Source organism: Tigriopus californicus, chromosome 7 (genome assembly GCF_007210705.1).
Source record: "Tigriopus californicus strain San Diego chromosome 7, Tcal_SD_v2.1, whole genome shotgun sequence".
NCBI lineage: Eukaryota > Metazoa > Arthropoda > Copepoda > Harpacticoida > Harpacticidae > Tigriopus > Tigriopus californicus.
This window is the reverse complement of record NC_081446.1, coordinates 2,591,605-2,611,037: the sequence shown is the minus strand read 5'-3', so window position 1 is coordinate 2,611,037 and position 19,433 is coordinate 2,591,605. Positions and strand designations below refer to the sequence as shown.

General features: G+C 42.4%; 3 protein-coding genes across 3 annotated transcripts; 1 reads left to right on the top strand and 2 right to left on the bottom strand.

Moving 5' to 3' along the window:
* The first annotated feature begins 1,956 nt into the window (after positions 1 to 1,956).
* Positions 1,957 to 10,135, top strand: LOC131883061 (mRNA decay activator protein ZFP36L3-like). The gene is made up of 3 exons (XM_059230390.1): positions 1,957 to 2,077; positions 5,831 to 6,677; positions 8,663 to 10,135. The coding sequence occupies exons 1-3, from the start codon at positions 2,072 to 2,074 to the stop codon at positions 8,899 to 8,901; spliced, it is 1,092 nt and encodes a 363-aa protein (XP_059086373.1). The 5' UTR covers positions 1,957 to 2,071; the 3' UTR covers positions 8,902 to 10,135.
* LOC131883060 (RCC1-like G exchanging factor-like protein) lies at positions 10,044 to 17,883 on the bottom strand. The gene is made up of 6 exons (XM_059230389.1): positions 17,733 to 17,883; positions 17,400 to 17,669; positions 15,803 to 16,106; positions 14,656 to 14,828; positions 13,747 to 13,905; positions 10,044 to 10,543 (listed from the first exon to the last, which is right to left on the bottom strand). The coding sequence occupies exons 1-6, from the start codon at positions 17,881 to 17,883 to the stop codon at positions 10,206 to 10,208; spliced, it is 1,395 nt and encodes a 464-aa protein (XP_059086372.1). The 3' UTR covers positions 10,044 to 10,205.
* On the bottom strand, positions 17,883 to 19,433 carry LOC131883059 (pyridine nucleotide-disulfide oxidoreductase domain-containing protein 1-like; the record flags this gene model as incomplete). Its single annotated transcript, XM_059230388.1, is given in 3 exon segments — positions 17,883 to 18,962; positions 19,034 to 19,123; positions 19,190 to 19,433. Coding segments are annotated over 3 exon segments (1,347 nt in total), but the record flags the coding sequence as incomplete, so codon positions are not given.

Sequence of the window (19,433 nt, the reverse complement as noted above, 5' to 3'; positions counted from 1 at the left end):
ACAAAGACCATTTTGGATTAGTTCAATATAAAGAGGCTGATGGTATTAAGGAAAAACATTGGAAGTGGTTTCTGTGCACGACAGATTCCAAATATATTTCTTTTGTCGGTTTCAATTACCTTGAAAGTTCACTCGTCAGCAGTATTTCGAGAGCCGATCTTAGATATGGTTTACAATCAAGATCTCATGTGAGCATTTACGACTAACTTTGATCAAAATATACAAATATTGTACTTCCCCTCCTTATCTACAATTTATAACACCGCGTCATCTCAACATTCACAAAGTCGCTCTTTGACGTCTACTCATGATCAATCTTATTGAAAAAAGAACATTTCCATTCAGTAAAAAGATCGTTCTCCCTCATTTTATGACTTTGCTTTCTACAATTTCCACCATCTTTGAACCGATTGCTTTACGTTTCATTTAAGTGGCGGTCAGATGGGACGATCGCCCAAAGAAGCCACTCTCGCAACCTATTTTCTGGTCCTTCGAGCTTGCCAACCAAAGTTTAGTAGCCACATGGCAAAGGGCTATTGACATGTTTGTGATCATTTCTTAAGTTGATTTTCCTTGCATCCTCTAGCATACAGTACAAAATCAATCTCAAATGAAACGTTCGGGTATGATCAAAGATCAATAGTTGGTTAAGTTCATTGGTTCATTACGCCACTCGTTGAAATGTCCGTTTAACATTGTATCAGTTGAACAATTTTCTGATGAAAATGCCAAAGAAAGTCATCGGAAGCGATTACATCATATTTCTAATCACGGAGGGTCTGAAAAAAAAATCAATGGATTGCCCACGCGTGCGATCCTTGAATTAACTTTTGGAGTGTAAAAAAAGGTTAACAGGTGTCTGTAGGTTTTAAGAGCATTTTGAGGCACCCAAAAGTCCAATGGCGTGACTCATTTGAAACTTCCTTCAACCAGCCTACCCAAAGTCCCACCGTTACATCTGGACAAGTTCGAGGCTGGACATTGCACGTGCTCCGTTTTCGGGAGCGGCATTTCAACAGCCTTTCCATATCCTACAGTACATGAATTGTCCACGTTTAATTCCTAATCCCATTTTTGGAAGAAGGAGTAGATTTTCCGACTCTCCAATCACCGGCTTCTTCTTTACCACCTCCCAAGCAACCAAGCAACCAGCCAAGCAGACGTGAGTCAAGTTATGACTTATCCAATTGTCCGGCCTTTCCAGGAAATTTCCACTACGCATCAGGAAAAGGCCGGCATTGGCCTTTGAAGGCGTGCCTGATTCTGGATCACCCTAGAATCGCTCCCAGCTCGGTTATGCAGAAAGAAAGAAAGAGAGACAGAAAGAACGAAGAACGAGAGAGACCGAGGAAGTGGCAACTCTCTTCTTCATGAGCTGTGATGTCACATTGACTGGGCGGAGAAAAACACGGAGAACGCAGAGAAAAAACGTTGAAGCGTTTGTTCCCTGTCAATGTGAGGCGTGTTTCCCCCCTTAGTCTATACGTGTAAAGAAGCACTTTTTCGAACAGGTGACTTAATACGTTCCCAATGACCCTTTGACAAAGACTCAGTCGCATTTGCTCTACATGTGCCCGCCGTCTTAAACATGGAACGAGTAGCTAATCCCCAAGATTTGGATAACATATTTTGGTAAGGCTTGATCCGGTCATTTCCCACACAACAGCATTCCTTGGAAGGATACGTCGCAACGAGTTGCCCAAGCTGGATGGAACAATGGACTCAAGTTTATTATTAATGCATAGAATAGGCGAAAGATTTTGTGCGTCATAGAACTTACAAAAGTGATCAGGCGTAGGCCTAGTCGGGGTTAGACATACGGTTTTCTGTACTAGTTCATGCAGTCTGGTCGATCACCGTCAGGCCCTCTTCCGAGCCTTCCGAGCCGAGTGGCCAGATAGAATGAAGGCACGCCGCCCAAACAAGCTTGAATTCAAGGTCGAGATGGTTTATCAAATGGGCTGATTAGCAAATAGAAACGAGATAAGAATGATGTTGAAATCGAAACTGACTTGGATGGGAGCATTAAGCCAGGATTGTTTCGAGCTAACGCTAGCAGGGTTGCACTTTAATGGCGGTAAGAATGATTTCAGTTATAAAATGTAAAGCTAGTGAGTAGAGAATGATTTCTTTGTACCAAATACATGAAGACATTGTTGCCAGGGAATGGGACTGCATGAGGCAGGAGGGGTCACTTTTCAAGCACTTGCAACGTAAGAAATACTTTTACGTAAGTTTGAATGAGGAGAATAGCATTTGCCTCAAACTTTGAGCTCTAACAGGGGACCAGTCTTTTTGATTCTACAACCTAACAATTGAATGATCATCGTCTGTTAGACGGCGAAACCTGAGTCAATAAATATCATTTCCAAAGAGCAGGGATCAATGAGCCCAAGTCATTTTGAAAAGGTTGTTGAATACCTATCACCATTTTCATCACAACCAACGAGCAAGCTTTTAGAGTGAATGATACAACATTACTCCAAAATGTTAGTACAAACCATGGGATGCGTTCAATTGTCAATTGAATACCAGGACAAGTAAATATCTCGATTTCATAACAAAACACAAAACACCTTCCAACCTAACAATGGACTTAGATTCGGTCTATTTTTCGAGGTGTTCTTTGGAGGCTGCTGATCATCTTTCCCCAAAGACTCCATCATGTCTTCGTGGACGTTAGATCTATCCTTGAGCACGGCCGCCAGCAAATGGCCGTCATTCATTGCAACTGGCAAGGCACTGAAGAGATCAAAGTTCAGGACGACTTCAGACGGGACGAGAGAGAAAAAAAATCGTCAGACATGTAACGTGTCATGACATGACAACCAACTCTTGAACGAACCAAGAGGGCCCTTCCCCAATGTTTTCTCATCAGGCAGACACACCTCAATTCTTGAAAGATGTAGGTAGCCTTGCTCTCTGACGGTTGCTTATCTAGGACAACGATTTGTTTAAATGTGTCAAGTTAAGGGAATTACAATTCATGCAAGAAGGTGCACTCAGCTGAGTTTGTGTTGGTGTGTCATGTGGAATCTGTTATGCTTTGTACTAGGAAATTCTTTGCTCCGCTCTCCTACCGCTCACAAATGTTCAACATACACAATTTTGGATGGACCCAGGATGTTGTAATTTGGCCGCACATACAACCTTGAACCAATTGAGCTCGTCAGCTGGTGGTTGGTTCTAAACCTGGAAATTTCAGGCCAGAAAGCATTCAGGATCTGATTTCCTTCCTAGAATTACTTGCGAAAATAGACTTGCAAAATGTAGTTCCTAGTTGCCCATGAATTGCACAATTTTTCTTATCAGCGAGAATACGTACTTAGAGTGGGTAACAGAGTAAGGACGGAATAAAGATGAATTCCTGGCTTTGTGGTGTGCAATAATGCTTCTGACTTTTAACGCTGGCCAATGCTAGAACGTGTGTGTGTGTGTGAAACATAGAGATAGACCGAGAGTGCGTGTGTGTGTCTTTGGTTTTACCAGTAATTCCGCATGAAATTTCCTGCCCGTTTGTCCTTGGAAATCTGGCGTCCTTCAGGGTACCATTCGTGCACCCTACACCGAATAAAGAACCAAGGAAGGAGTCCTCTCATAAATCCTTATCACTAAGGCGAACAGAATCGACACAACGTCGGGCCGAAAGCTAAGACCCGTAGGATTTTTCTTTCCTTTTTGTATCTGTCGAGGCAAGTTCAGTTTTATGCACTGGTAATGACGAAATTCATCAAATTATCGACGTGCAAGCCGGTTATTTGTCAACCAGAGAGGGTTGACAGATCAGAACTTACGCTTGGCATAGAAGTTCTCATTGACCTAGAATTCCAGATTCCAATGTTAAGGTGACTTCCTGAAGGCCAACCCTGAGTTTCCCCACCTCCTTCATTTCAGCTGGTTGAACAAAAGAGTCTATACTTGAGAAGAAACGGCATACAGGGACATTGTCCTCGGGAGAATATGCGACTTATAAGGATATGGATTAGTTCGTTGAAACTAGATGGGCTTGACCAAGATATTTCGAGCATTAGCACTTAACAATAACCTCACTGTCGAGGTTAGTTCTCCTCATATCTAGCTAGCCAAGTGCAAGTCGATTTAAACATTCAAACACCTTTTCTATCCTCGTCATCAGCAGGAAGGAGTACACACATATAGGCACATCCCCCTTCACATGTCTCCAGAAATGTGCGTGCCTGTTTATACGTGTGTGTGAGAGTGAGTGCGTGATGGTGTGTGCAAGTGTTCTTCAAGTTCTTCCACGTGCCGCGCCATTTCCAGGATCTGGTCACGCAGCATCATCATCATCATCCTCGGATTCGTACTCATGAAGAACATAGAGAGAACTACTAACCCACGAAACATAGACTATAGTCGGATCGACGCGCGCAAAAAGAGCGAGCCGGGAATCGACGGGAATATAGAGAACAACTACTAGTTCTCCGAGCCTATACCGACTTGGTGTGTAGGACCCAGGACGACCGCCAATGCGCCGCAAAGGTCTAGTTCGTTCCATGGTGCAATTTTATCCGAACGAATGACGTCAGCAGCGCCTTCATTCGAATGATAAAAGTATGTAGCTTGCGTTTGAGCCTTCAGTCGAGAATTCAACACTTTAGTGACACGACACGTTCTAAGCATTGTGAACAGCAAGTTAGTGAGCTGAAATATACCACTACATTGATAAAGAGACATCTCATTGTGACATTGAAGGGCATTTCTACTAATTCAGACAAGGTAAGCCAAACTGAATAATGAAACTTAGGATAGAGTGGCACCAACGAGAGCAAGCATACATTTTGGGGGCAAGGGGTTCTAAGCGCACTTTTTGCACATACGCCAAACCTGATTGAAAAAAAAAAACCAGGGAAATACCCTCTATCATTTGGAAGACCGTACACCAACAACCCTGCTGCTGGTAAAGTCAAACGTTTGAAAGCAGATAAGTTGTGCTCATTTTATATAAAAAACGTTCTCTGTGTGGCCTAAACAGGAAAATTACATGAACGGCATGAAGGCAGATCTCTCATCGACCTCGTTTTGGGACCAATTGCGAAGGAACAGGTGCCTTTGTTCCAACGCTTGTTTTCCGTGTCCTTCACCTCCATGGAACGAGGCCTTCGCACAGTTCAATGGCCACTTGTAGGCCTTCCTATTGGAGGGCGCGTAACACCAAAAGGAAAGGCCGTATTCGAGACGTCTGGAATGGGGTCAAGACGAATTTCTTTTTCTAGTCTGGATTTGGGCTCAAGCTGGATTTAGATCTAATTTTCAAGGCGAGACATGCTATAACTTATCGAAAGAAAAGAAAGAAAGGAACCAATTGACGCTACTTTAAAACAGTTCTGTGGAAGCAGACAATAGAACAACTCCTTAAAAGTGGAATAATCCTCTTTGGTTCCCTATTGGCCGACCGTTGTATAGATAATTCTCCGAATTTGGATTTTTTACCGGTTCTTCTTGGCGATGTGCCACATTCATGCGGCTATAAAGTCCAGCAAAAACACTGCCCGTATTTTTTGCTTCTGCTTTTGGGGAGGGAGGAACTTAGGATTTCCTTTGTTGGTAAACAAAGAACGCGCAGCTTTCTTCTCGTGTCCTTCAATTTTTGGTCGAAGGCCGCGCAGTCGTCAAAGCCTCATTTGACCTGGAGTTTGCCAATGGCTTCTTCTTTGTTGTCAGGCTCTTTAGACGTATCCACGAAACACATTCACTCGTTTTCAATTCTCAATCTCATGGACAATAGATCAGAGACCGAAGTTAGCGGCACTCATTGAACTAATGCCAATTTTGATGCACGTTGAAACCATATTGTCCTGTTATGTTTCAGATGAAGGCACCTTCCTGGTTGTCCAAACTTATCACAGATCTCATCGATGAGGAAGATCTAAATGTCTCGCCTCTGGCCGCATATGCGGCAGAAACGGGAAAAACCCCGCGAACACCTAATCTCAACATTGGCCTCTACCAACGACAACAGTTTGAACGAATTAGCCGAGAGCTACCCAATCACAGCTTTTTCGAGGATGATCAACCTCTGTCCTTTGGGCCCATGACCCACAGAAACATGAGCACGAACTCCTCCAGTAAGAGCACAAGCTTTGAGACCCTGCCTCAACATGAGGGCCTCTTCTTTCATCCCATCGACGAGAGCCAGCAGAGACCCATGAATAAGATCAATTCGTCGCCCACGTTCTCTTACCAAACGCCTCCAACGGGCAGCAGTTTCAGTCAAACAAACTTGGAGAACTCGTCCAAGTTTCGATCGGATACGCCGGACTATCCGTCAAGTTCAGACCTGATCGACGAGCGCACCTTGGGAGGTAGAGCATTCTCAGACATGTCCACCAAGTCCTCAACCCCCAGCTCTTTGACGAGTTCGATTTCCTCATCGCCCGTGCAGATGCTGACCAACCACAATCAGAAATCGCCTCGAAACAACACCTCATCTCGAGCCAGAAATTCGTCTCCGGACAGCAGACAAAGTCAAAGCTACCACCACATTTCGCATGGTAATAAGAAGACCATTCTCTGCAAGTACTACATGAAAGGCAATTGTGTCCATGGCGTCAAGTGTGCCTTTGCCCATGGGGAGAAGGAGCTCTTGGTCACTCCACAGGACAAGGAAAACCAGAGGCATTCCAAGGTCAAAACCAAGCCCTGCAAGAACCTTCATGGTAAGAAATTTTGTCCACTATACCTCTATTATTCAAACCATCCTTGAAGCCACTTGTGTCGGGCCGAAAGAAAACGCTAGTCAAGCACGAGAAGTTATTTTGACCCACTTTTGCAAGGTTAGATAGAGTGTCTGGTTAGAAGGGAGAGCTAGAACTACGCACCACAAGAGCTGGGTCAATAGCGGTCTTTGTTTTTTAATTTCGAATCTGCGCGTGACAACAAGAAGCATGTGGACACAAAGAGAGTAGCATACTGCGCAGAATTCTTTGTATCCACAACTCTCGGGGAGTGAACGGAATTAATTTCCAATATTCCTTTTTTTCTCAAGCCCAAATCAGCTCGAATCTAGATTTTTCTTTGGAATCGTTCAGTGAGTCACTGCCCTTTTTATTTTTTGTTGTTGTTGTTACATCAGCTTACTTGTAGAGTTTTAGAGAAATGCCTTCCTCTTCCCTCTCATATTGGCGAATGACCACGTGATTCACAGCCCTAGTTTGGGCCCGGAACACATTTGGTTCCGAAAGGGGCGAAGGGAGCAAAACTATTATAGACTACCGTAACCCAAGGATAAGATGCATGGTGAAATAGCGTTGAGTGCTCGTCTCCGTTGCCGTTCGTTGCCTGTCGTTGCTAGTTGCCTTGAGTTACAGTTAGTTCAACAGGAAATGGTTCAGGACTTCCTGATTCAGAAATCATTCCCCGGGCAGAGTCGCACACTCTTCAAAAGAAGAACTAAGACCATGACTGGGATGTGGAGGGATGCCAGAGAGGACGCAATTTCCTTGGTTTCCTACCCCTGGCAATTCGAGTCCAGTTGGCCAAGGACAAGTTGCATCATGTCCGTAACTCGACAACGAATGACGACGACTTCTCAGGAGGTCTGCATTCAGACCTAGTCCGCTATCACGGATTCGGGCCAACTCTCATGGCCAGCTGGTATTTTGACAATTTCGCAACACCTTGTCCTTCCAACGTGCATCCATGGTTGGTGGTTTGGTTGGTTCGGTCTCGCAAGGGTTCTTCCTTTGCGTTGGGAATGGGATATCGTACTCTATTCATACCTTGTCGCGCACTCACACGCCGCAGTGTGGCAGAGTGGAAGCGGACGGATTTTTTTCAAGGGCAACCTGAGAGAGTTTGGAAGGATGGTTGGTTTTGTTTGGTTGTTGGTTGGTTGGATGGATGGATGAGGAGGATGACGAAATCCTGAATTCATGTTCTCCAGTCTCCTTGACTCACTTTCCAAGCTACTTCCCCACTCCCTGTCCGCCTTCTCCTCCGCCTCCTTCTCTTCTTACTCGCCGACCACCTTCTGCAGCTTTGGCAGAGGTGGCCAATCTTCGCCGTTCGTCTCTTCTCCAGCGATCCGCGTGACTTGGGAAAAAAGAAACTTTCATTTCTGACCCTGAAACTATAATCTGATGGTGCTGAACTGCTTTCAACCGATGAGACTTGAGAGAAAACTCAGGCTGAGAATTTTCAAATCAAGAGGTTTACGCCGACTTGAAAATGGCTCTTCAGAAGTTCAGTCAGATATTTTGCTCACTTCCAAGAATTGAGGCTGAGCTTGCAACCGTTCTTCCCCTTTCCTTGGAATTTCCGTACTGAATATATTGTACTGACTTCTGAAGGAGGAAATACCAAAGATTGATGTAGTGTGGCTAAGATGAGCAACGTTTCTAGGTTCAGTAGTTCTCCGACGGGTTCACACGTACATTGAAGAAACCAGATTGCGGTGGTTCGCAGGGCAGTCGAATGGATGGCCTTGGCGATCCCGTTGTCCCTCTACAGCGGTTCTCCGTTTTAAGGCTTTTATAACTAGGGTTTTTTACGTCTCGTCTCTTAACTCTGCTCTTGAGGTGTACTTTCCTGCAAGGTTTCGACGCGCGCGCCCTCTCGTAAGCAAATTGGAAACGCAAAACGTTTTGGCTTGAAACAGATACGTTTTTTCAAGTTCTATAACCTTTGTTTATTTTCCTTGCAGAAACGGGCTACTGTCAATTTGGAACCAAATGTTTATTTTTGCACAGTCCCTCGGAGGTGACCAGAACGAAGAGTCCCAACCAATCGCAAAATGTGGAAAAGCTCTACAAGACCGAGCCTTGTCGACATTTCTTCAAGACCGGCGTGTGTATGTTTGGTGACAAGTGTATGTTTGCTCACGGGCAATCCGAGCGGCGAGACAAGTTGCCCGTAGTTGGGGCAGCGTCGCTCAAGGACTGAATGAATTTTGTTTGTTATCGAAATATCTCCCACTTGTCATAATGCCATCCCTCTTCCTTCAACCCGATATTTACCTTTGCTATTGTGAAAAGTCCATAAAATGAGCTCAGTCAACGCAGGCTTTTTCCTGTTCCTGTTCATTGGCCAAAAGGGAATCTTTTGAAACACCTCCAGACACCCCTCATTGCCAAAGGCTCTGAGACAACTATTTTTATAAGAGGTAAATCTGAGCATGCCAGCCAGCTCCTGGTAGTTATAATTGTAAATGAAATCCCCCCACACAACCGCAACCCAACCCGCCTATCTTTCCGGATAGAGCGGACCCAGTATTGAAGAAAGCTCTGAAGTCATAAATCAAAGTTGAACCTTGACGCTTTAACCCCCATGAGCTGGGCGATAATGCAAAGAAATTACCGACGAATTCCGAGAGCATGGCTTTGAAAGTCGCCACTCTGTTTTGTACTGATATCCCTGGTACTTACCACATATACCAACCAACCAACCTTCCTTTTCATCATTACTAGTATCATCACCACCATCATTATCACTACAACTGTTTTCATTACTTCTTTCTTTTATCGTTTCTGAAATCATGTTATTTGACATGTTGCTTATTGTTTATACTTGGAATTCAAAGCAATATGTTTCATTATTTACTGCTTTATACATAATTCTTAAAACCTAGAACGAACCCCTAATGGACAGTTGGTATCCGTTAAGTATATGCGTAACTGAACTGCGTATGGAACTTGTGGAAGAAGTCTATCTGACTGAGATATGTTTCCCCTTATACCTTTAGCATATTTCTATTACCTTAATTACACATACCATTAACACGGTGTTGTCATAACTTAACGATAACGAAACATTACTATATATCCAGTAAGTAAAACACAAATTGCATATAAAATAGACACATTTCCTCTCCCCCCTCTTTCCCCCTCAAAAATATATATACATATATTATTATATTACTCTTCTGTCTGTGTATGTCGAAATATCTGCAATCCTAATCTGTTTGTGAGCGGCTGTGAACTCCCATCAAGATGATTGATTCTACGATATATTTTTTCAACGCAAATTGATAAAAGAATTCTTTATAATACCAAATGCACGTTGACGAGGTCAATTGGTGAGACGGATTTTCATCTAAAACAATAAGTGATCCAGTCTATTTTGTGTATGATGCTATATAAGTCGAGAATAAATGTAACGTGATATGTCAGTTATATAATTAGAAACAAGCTTTCCCAAAATGAGTCAATTCATTTCTTTCATTTTTGCGTCCAATCTGGCATTGATTCTCAAGCCCAAGGCTTGCACAAAGCAGCCATATGGTCAATGCCAAAACTGACCTTCGTCACTGCCCCAGGCATGCTAACCTTGAAGGGAAAGAATTGGTCGTGTTTATGACCAAGGCCTAAACACGAACCTTTGTTTTTGCCCCAAGTGAAGAGTTCACCACTGGAGTTGATGGTACCTTGGGTGTGAACCCCGGCGTGAATACTGGAGGCGTGGACCTGAGTGTTGAACTCGTTGTAGCCGAAGAGCGTGGGCGGAATGAGTTCAGGTTTCTTGGAGTACTCCAAATTGGGCCCTTTTCCTAGGATCCCGTAACCCCACACGAACACGTCATGTTGATCTGTAAAATGACCGTTGATCAATGTACTTGAAACTTAAAGCAAAAAAAAATATTGTGTTGTGGTAGATTGACCTCACCTATCGCGTTGCATACATTGGTGACAGTGTTGATATTAATTCAGAACATATTAATGCTCGCATAATGAAAGTAGACTGTGTCTGTAAGTACATACTCTTCCCTTTTTTTCATTTTACAACACAAGAGGGGGCTGAAACAGTAGTACCGGGTGAGCGAAAACATCGGCTACACTTGTAACTTCCAAAAGGAATAACTCAAAATTGATAGGCGTGACAGGAACATTGTGTCAAGAAATTCAGAGCCCAAATAAACAAAAATACATCACTTTTCAACAACGCTGCCATCAGATGGCAATGGCAAGGTTAGAAAAGTCTGGTAACTGGGTGAGGCATCTTGCTAGATTTTGAGCATTTGAGATATATACACATAAACGTATGCTTGCACGACCCACTACAGCAATATCACAAACTTCAAGGCCTTCCAGGTACGTTTCTGGAAAAAGGCTGATTAAAACTTTTTCTTTAGATTGAGACTGTGTGACAGCTTTTATCAGCACTTCAGAATAATTAGGCATTTCTGTTTGCTTGGGAGATAAATTTTACATCACGATATTTCAGTCAGTTATTCCTTTTTAAATTGAAAACCAAAAAAGTGGCAGCGTGGCTTATGCGCACCCGGTACATTTTCAATTTCTAGAAAGAAATGCCCAAGAGTGGTGTGCGTGGCGAGTTATAGCGCAAAGTGCTTTGACGGAATATCATATGTTAGATTGGGCTCAACCTGTATGATTTTCCGTCTTCTCAATTGAACTTCATTTGTACAAGTAACGCGGCTCAAGTAGTTACAATTTGTCGAGAACTAGATTTCAAATGCAGACGCATTTACCAATTGGTGATGGACCTTTACTAATGCGGTTGAATTGCTTCATTGACGTAGGAAACCAGCAAACAAATTCTATTCACTTGTTCAAATCGAAGTTGACAGTGAATGAAACCTAGATATCTAAAAGATTTCAAATATACATTCCGAGAGTTCCCTCTAGCAAAACAAATGTATTTTTCCTATTTTTTCGCACAATTGGTCTTGTTAAGCTGTATTCAGATTATATTCAAAGCAATAATGAAAGGTCAAAGACTCTAAGATTCAAGACAGGGCGTGGCAAACCCAACAGCTAGCATTTGCCGTATGCAATCTTATCTAATCTCATAGTAGATTCAATCGTCTTAATTGAACAGTATCAAACACCTCAACACCACGATATCATTGCCAGTCTGTGCGTAATCAGATCTTCTTATAGTCCAAATAACCCCAAGGGTAATAATAAATAGACGAGCTGTCCGTCCTTCAGACGAAGCGTTGTCCCGAAATGTACTTTTTTGTACTGCATTCGTTCTCGAACAACAACGTTTAAGGCAGTACAACGAAATCAGTGGGAGACGGTGTGACATTTCTATCGTTACTCTGGAAAGTATCGATTCCAACCAAAGGCGAGATTGCCGTTTGTGATGCCAAGTATGACAATAAGATGTCATTGAAACTGTTCCTGCGTTCAATTGAAAGGAATAGCAACTTAATTGAAACCTTAAGGCTGTGCTACATTGCTTTGAAAGCACAGGGTTAATCTTCTACAGCTAAAAGTGGGCTTTATGATTAAGTCCTTTAAATAGACCTAGAATGTGACCTTGGGCTGGACAACATTTGTGATTTAGTCTTTTTTTTTAAATAAAATGTGTCGGAATGAATATGGGAAAGTGTGTCACAATACGCTTTTAAGCCTCCTTTAATGGCATATGGAACAATAAAATTAATACAAGGTTACAGAATTTCTCTCACATGTCACTAAAAAGCTATCTGGGACCCAATTCTAAATTACCATCTGAACAACAACGAGGTTGCCCTAAAAGAATTATCAAATGAAATCATAAATCAAAGTAGACCAATTGAATTACTTGTAATAATTCAAAAGAGGCGGAAAAGAGTAATATTATCCAAAATTTCGCCCGATCATCCTTCATCATATCCATGGCAATTGCCCAAAGAGACAAGCATCTATTCCATAAAAAAAGCCTGGCCTCTTATAAAAAAGAGAAAATATAGCCCAACCCAAGAAGTGAGCCAGAGAAAAAAGAAACGGCTCAAGGGGAAAGCTGGATGGACATTTTTTGTAAAGGGGTTGTCGCAATCAATTCCTCGATTGACAAAACAATAACCAATGTTTCGCTCTTGTGCGATAAGGATCTAGGATCAATTGCGAAAAAAGGCTTCCTGCTTCCCTACGTCTTTCGACTACAATGGACATTGCATACTGTTTTAGTGAACTATGAAAGTCGATGAAATTGTACTCTTGGGAATGAGTAAAGGCTAAACAATAATTTTGAACGGTTAAAAGGCCCGAGAATTGCCATTATCAGTACTTGTCGCAAGAACCTTTGGATCAGAACTTCAAAACGACTAACTTTGTAACATTAAATAATCCCATCATTCATTCTCTTAAATAATAGTGATTGATTTCGGGACGTATGTCCAGTCTAGTGCTTCCACACTTTTGATTTGGGTAGGTTTAATCGAAACTGGAACAAAATTTTGTTCCATAGAGCTTGTGGAAACCTCACTTTTATCAAGCCAAGGTGTTGTATGTGCACACAAGGCCTTTCCGTCAGGATCCAGACAACAAGTTATAAAAGGAGCCTTGAACTCATAATGATTTGGAATCGCGCCTCTTCAATGAACGTGTAACAAAAATATGGCTCGGCTTAAGCAAACATAAGTAGGGTCCAACCGCTAGGTCGCTATTCCTTTGAGAGAGCGTCTCTATTTGCATGTTATATATTTATTAAAGATCATTTCAATGTACATATTCCGACATTCAACAACGCCATAAGGGCCTGCTTAAATACTGCAAAGTTAACAAGGGGCAGGAGATTTACGGTCACAGCTCGTAGGTTACAAAAATGTCCATTATCTCCAATTCATCAATGATACTTGAGATGAATTGTCATAGACCATATCTTTATGGCAGAATTTGCTGCACCCTTAACTCAGGTACATTTCCAATGCACTAATTCCCACCTCTCCAGTGCTCAAAATGGTCTCAAGGAAATATTTTGGAGTCATGACAACGATTGATCCGTCTACTTCAAGTGACAATATCTGAAACAGATTAGCCGCCACCAGCTACTACTTACCATTCAATATGAGGCAGATTGTGCCGCCCGCAGCAATGTCCTTGATTCGTCCTAGACCTCGAGTATTGAGCTTGTGAGGGGTGTTGATCTGTTGCTCATCGGTAACAGATGCCAATTGGCCGTACTCCGAATTTCCCCAACCAAACACCTCGCCTTGATCTAAATCAAATAACAAATGTCGTGAGCCCAACGCCCAATTAAGAGCCACATGGATGCTTCCATCTACGTAGATGCAGTATTTAGTGGGCGATCAGAAAGCAGGAAATGGTGATGAGAGAGTCTTCTCCAGGGTTAATCCCCTTAAGTGAAGCATTGTACCACACGCCTTTGTTTAGCGGAGGAAATCATGAAGGGCATTGTCTTGTTCTCCTGAAGCGGTGACATTTGATTAATTTCATTAATGTTGGTGAAGCTTCGACATGTTTCTTGACATTAACAACCAACCTTTCTTTTTTACTTAAAGGACATGGTCAAAACTGTGGTAGTTATGAAAATTGTGTACAATGTAATGTATGCAACGTGACACAAAAGGCTAAAAACTGATTTGAATTTCTGCTAGTGGTCTTCGTTGCAAAATGAAAGACTCTTAAAACCTAACATCGCAAATTAAGAGCTAGCGAGAGCCCTTTGCCGAGATTAAATGGGATTCTATGCAAAGCACTAAAATTGAAAAGCCGGAGAAATGGCTTAATAAACCGTTAGGGAATCACTTTGCCTTGACCTCACTTTGGATCTAGTAAGACAATGAATGTATCATAAAATCTGTCCATACACTGTCATTCCAAAAGAACACCGGATTCGAATACTGACAGTTCTCAAAAAAAAATGTCTAAGGCTTGAAAGTTGAGGATCAGCAACGTATGAAACGGTCTAGTATTCATTTGTGAGGTTCATAAAAAAACATCTTACCCGTTAAAGCCAGCACACAGTCAGCCGAAGAAGCCACTTTCACCACATTTTCTCCTTTCAAATCTCCATGGATGAGCGTAGGTGTGTGTTGTGAGGCGTAATCGCCACCACCCAACTGTCCGTCAGCGCCCCAACCACAAGAAAACAATTGGCCGCGGGTGCTCAAGAAAAATCTATCAAAACCACGAGAACGCTCTTTGAAGTAAAGACAGACCATAATTTCTTATTTAATGTACAACCGTAATCAATATCACAAGTCTTTAAAGGAGAGCTAATTTTCTACTGTTATTGAAATTATAGTTTTATTACCAAAAAGTTGCTCTGTATTAATTCATGCTATATTTGGTAAGAACTCTCCACTTTCTCCATTTTCATTTACTGATCTGATCTTCTTTTAAAACAGGGTGTGTCTAAAGCGTTATAAAATCACGCCAGTCTTGACTTGTTTGACAAAAGCCTCCAAAAACAATCATTTTGAAATGGGTTAGTCACCAACCTCGTAAAACTTATCTTTATCCACATTTGCGTTTAAAACAGATTTGTAAACCAAATACGAATTGATTTTTGATTTTTGATTCTTGATTTTAGATTTTGGTCATGTGACGGATTTCTTGGGCAATTAATCAGTGAAATGACAAAAATAATTTTGCTTGTGATGTTGGGCGTATCTGTGAAGACATTTAGAAAGTCGTAGACATTACACATAACAAATCATCTCCTTGAAGACAAACTATGAATAATTGTTAGGCCTTCTGAATCCTCAAAAAAGAGCAAAGGAGAGGAAACCAAAGAATGTGTGCCACAAAGGACATAGAGTTGTTTCATCATAGTTCTAACGACCGACAAACCATTTGGACACCCTTCATAGATCAGAGAAAATGTGTTTCTTCTAACAACAAGTTAGATCAGCTAATTTTGTGATAAATGAACTGAGTTGCTTTATTTATGGAATAGAAATATTTTTCGCTTTCATTAGATCCCTGTAGTCGTTAGGTCTCAGTCAAGTCATCTCCACCTACAAGTCCATTCGCGGAAAGAGTGTCGAAACTTATCTCAAGTTGCATTTCTGAAATAACTACTGGATGGTAGGTAACCTTCAATTCTCCAAGACCACCCCACTCACACACACACACACACTCACACTTACGTGTGGTCTTGGCCACAAACAACGTCTACAATGGTTTCATCTTCATCCGCCGATTCCCAAGGTCCTTTCACAGTGTGGATCACTCGATTACGGAAATAGTCTTCGTTCGGAAGAACAGGTCGGCCACACTGACCATAGGCATTGTTACCGATTGAAAACACTTGATTGTCTGACGAAAGCACTATAGTGTGAGCACGCCCACATCCGATACTCTTGACGTTGTGGCCCTTGGGAATAGCCAAGGTTGTGGGAACGGGGGCGATCAATATCTCCAATGGATGATCCTTTCTTGGTGCGTGATAACCTGTTGACAGGTTGGAAAGAATGAATGTTTTAAAAGTGTGCAGGCATTCAGTGGGCCATTAAAGGCAAAATACTGTTTTCAAGAGGAGTTTTAGATTCTCATGGATTTGACATAGAACAAATTGCCAAGGCATATGAATTCTTCCCAGAGAAAGGCACTTGGAACTGTTCTGACGACAATAGCGTTGCTGCGGAAACATCGCTTCAAAATACACCCCTTTGTCAATTTAGCAAAAATTGGAGTGACCGTCGAGAAGGACATGAAAAAAGATGAGAGGGGCCATCTTAACCGCGCTTCAAAGACCTTTGAATTGGCCATTAACCTGATCTATTTTTCACGATACCTTAACAAATTCTTTTTTGAGAGTGCCTCTCTCTTCAGATTTCATTCTATTTGTTGTCCATTTAACTTGGTTGGGGATGTTAGATTGGTGTTGAGGGTTAAGGAATTGGTCTGAGGGAGCTCATGTACGCTGGTATTTCTGGTAGAGCCGTACGTTAAGCAAGAGATGGAACGGCCACCTATCCTATTTCAGCATTCACTCCTTTGGTGCATTGAAACATTATCTTGGTCGTACTGTTTCCGCGCGATATCTAATTTCATTTTCTGAACCCTATGACCACGAGGCATTATTGTGGGAGATAAATGAAGCTTCTTCAATTGCAATTAGCAGAAATATAACCATAGGGTTCAAAAATAGGGTTCTATTCTCGTACTGCACGCACATACAATGTATTGCTTTTTCAATGTTTTGCCTTTCAACTGAGCCGTATCACAAAAAAACAGTACCTCCCAAAAATACATTAACATAGAAAAAAAGAAGAGATCCAACTAACTTTAAGTGGAAGAGGGGAACCTGCATATCTACTCCAGACACTGACATAAAACTTTGTATATTCAATCTAAATCCTGGGAACTCAAGAAAAATGGAGCTTCAATCCAAGTCACTTAAATATGGAATTGCCATACCTGTTTATTCCGTTTATGAACGTTCCAAATTTCAGGATTTGAGTAATTTCTACTAACAAGGCATTTCCAAAAAACAATTCCTTGAATCACCTCCTTCTTTAACAAGATTGCCATGCTAAAAGATTATATGACCATGTTTTGACGTTGGCAAAATTCCCCAGACCAATTCCTACTTTGCTCACAGCATTCCAGAATACACCAACAAAAGAAGGAGAAGAGGTGAAAAGTACATCTGCTCAATGCGATCTCCAGGGAGCTTTAAGCACTTAACAACGGGGACGCAAAGATCAACAGGTACAAATCCCTTGCCATTTGAAAACTTACCAATTTGACCATCCGTGTTGATACCAGTACCCAATAGATGATGGACGGGGTCTTTGATGCCAAATACAGTGAATCCGTGTCCACACCCGATGCTTGTGGTTATTCGTTTCTCAGCCAACGGACACCGATTTGGATAATGCATCACATCAGAGCTTTTTCGGGTGTTGTTCAAGCGCTTTCTAACGTAGTTTGGCACTCCAAGCGCACCATAACACGCCATGCCCCAAGTGTAAACGCGATTGGTAGGCGTGGCAGACCCGTACTCGTAAACTTTTGTAGAAACACGGATTTAAGATCAAATTGACGGGGCTGACGGGATGAGTTTCTACTCACTAGGAAGATTCTTCTCGTCATCGGGATCCACGGAGTATAAAGGTTGGCGCCTCTTGGCTTTAGCTCGCTTCAATTTCTCTTCTTCTGCTCGAGATCGAAATATGGACATGGATCGGGTGCATAGCGCCTTGGTGAACCTGGTTTGAAGCATCTGAAAAACCAATTTTGAGCGTTTGATATACCCACTTTGGTTCGGAAATTGAAGGTATTTTATATTTCAATCGAAGTAGTCTTCAATGTCAACGCTTGGATCGAGAAGGTCTTCGCCATAAGACGATAAATCCATTTGATTCAAGATTAAATTCTCAAAGGTCTCCTCCAGATCTGTTTCCCCGATCAGAATGGCGCCATGCATTCGCCCGTCTTTCAAGATGGTCTTGACATATTCCTGACCTTTGGTGATCCTCAGGAGAATCTCGTATTCATTATTCAGTGTCTGACCGTTGAAGAGACCAAGAAGAACCACCTTGTATCCAAAGAATTTGGTTACGTGTGTGAACATTTCGAAACTGAAGTCCAACGTTTGAAGACGATTTTCCAACGAGGCATTCATGCATTGTCCCACGTGCAAGCCCATCTGCCTGGCTTGGGTCCACAATCTCATCTGAAACCAATGTGGTGCATTGGTCCAAGTCGTGGTGCACACGTCTCCTGCTGCGAAAACGTCAAGCACATTAGTTCGAAAGTTATCATCAACCTTGATTCCCAAATCTGGTGTCTGTTCAAAGAGATGGCCACTTATTAGATCACCATTAGGTGTTACCCCTGTGGCTGATACCACGAAGTCACTTCCCAAGACAGTTCCATTGTCAAGTTCGATGTAAACGCTCCAATCACGAGCTGATTGCCATTTATCACTCTCCTTCAGCCCGCACCCTTGGAATTCTGTGCGGGTTAGGACTCTTTTCACTTCACTTTTGAATTCCACCATCACATTCCTCGCTGTGGATTCAACTTTGGCGCCCAAAGTTTGAATGTTGCGATGCCAGTCAGGACCCAACGCGCTGCCTTTACAAGTGCTAGAATTTGGCGCCAAATCTCGAGATGAATACTTCATGCGCTTGCAGACTTCGGGCGCGCCACCAGTTTGACCTTCTTGAAGACTATCCAAGAAGAACTGACCAGCTCCAGGATCCACAAATGTGGCCGAGATGGTCTCATCCTTGATCACCCAGATTACATCCACACCTTTAAGTTCGTGAACCAGTTCCGTCGCAATCCCACCGTTGCCTAAGTAGAAGATGGAGTAGGATTGGCTCGAAGGTGTTCCTCACGTTAGTTTATTTGTGACAAGATCTTACCGACAATCACCACTCTGGAGGCCTCTTTGAGCTTGTTTTGGAATACTTGAACGGACTCCGTGTCTCTGATACCCAAGACAAACTCATTGTCTGGAAAGGGCCAAAGCACCAAAGGATTGGAAAACTTTGATCTCGTGACATTGCGCTTTCACTTACCTGACAATAACCTTGGCCTGGCTCCATGACACAAGCACAGCTTCTCGTAATGAAAAGTGAGCCCCTTGTCGGTGCGAATTTGATGACTCTCGGGGAGGATATCCAAAACCGTGTCTTGGACCACTGTCAAATTTGGAAATTTACCCGAAAATTCTCCATAGTTTTGCTCCTCGACATCGAACGAGCAGAGAATTTGAGTGAGCTGACTGACATTGGCCACAGCCTTAACGAGTTGGGAGGCGGT

Bases quoted from the DNA above. Each gene is read 5' to 3' on its own strand.
- LOC131883061 (XM_059230390.1), top strand. The intron at 6,678-8,662 runs GTAAGAAATTTT...TTTTCCTTGCAG, and splicing joins GCCCTGCAAGAACCTTCATG to AAACGGGCTACTGTCAATTT.
- LOC131883060 (XM_059230389.1), bottom strand. From the start codon at position 17,883: ATGCTTCAAACCAGGTTCACCAAGGCGCTATGCACCCGATCCATGTCC. The intron at 16,107-17,399 runs GTAAGTTTTCAA...ACCTGTCAACAG, and splicing joins CAACACGGATGGTCAAATTG to GTTATCACGCACCAAGAAAG. The intron at 14,829-15,802 runs GTAAGTGTGAGT...TGGTTTTGATAG, and splicing joins GTTTGTGGCCAAGACCACAC to ATTTTTCTTGAGCACCCGCG.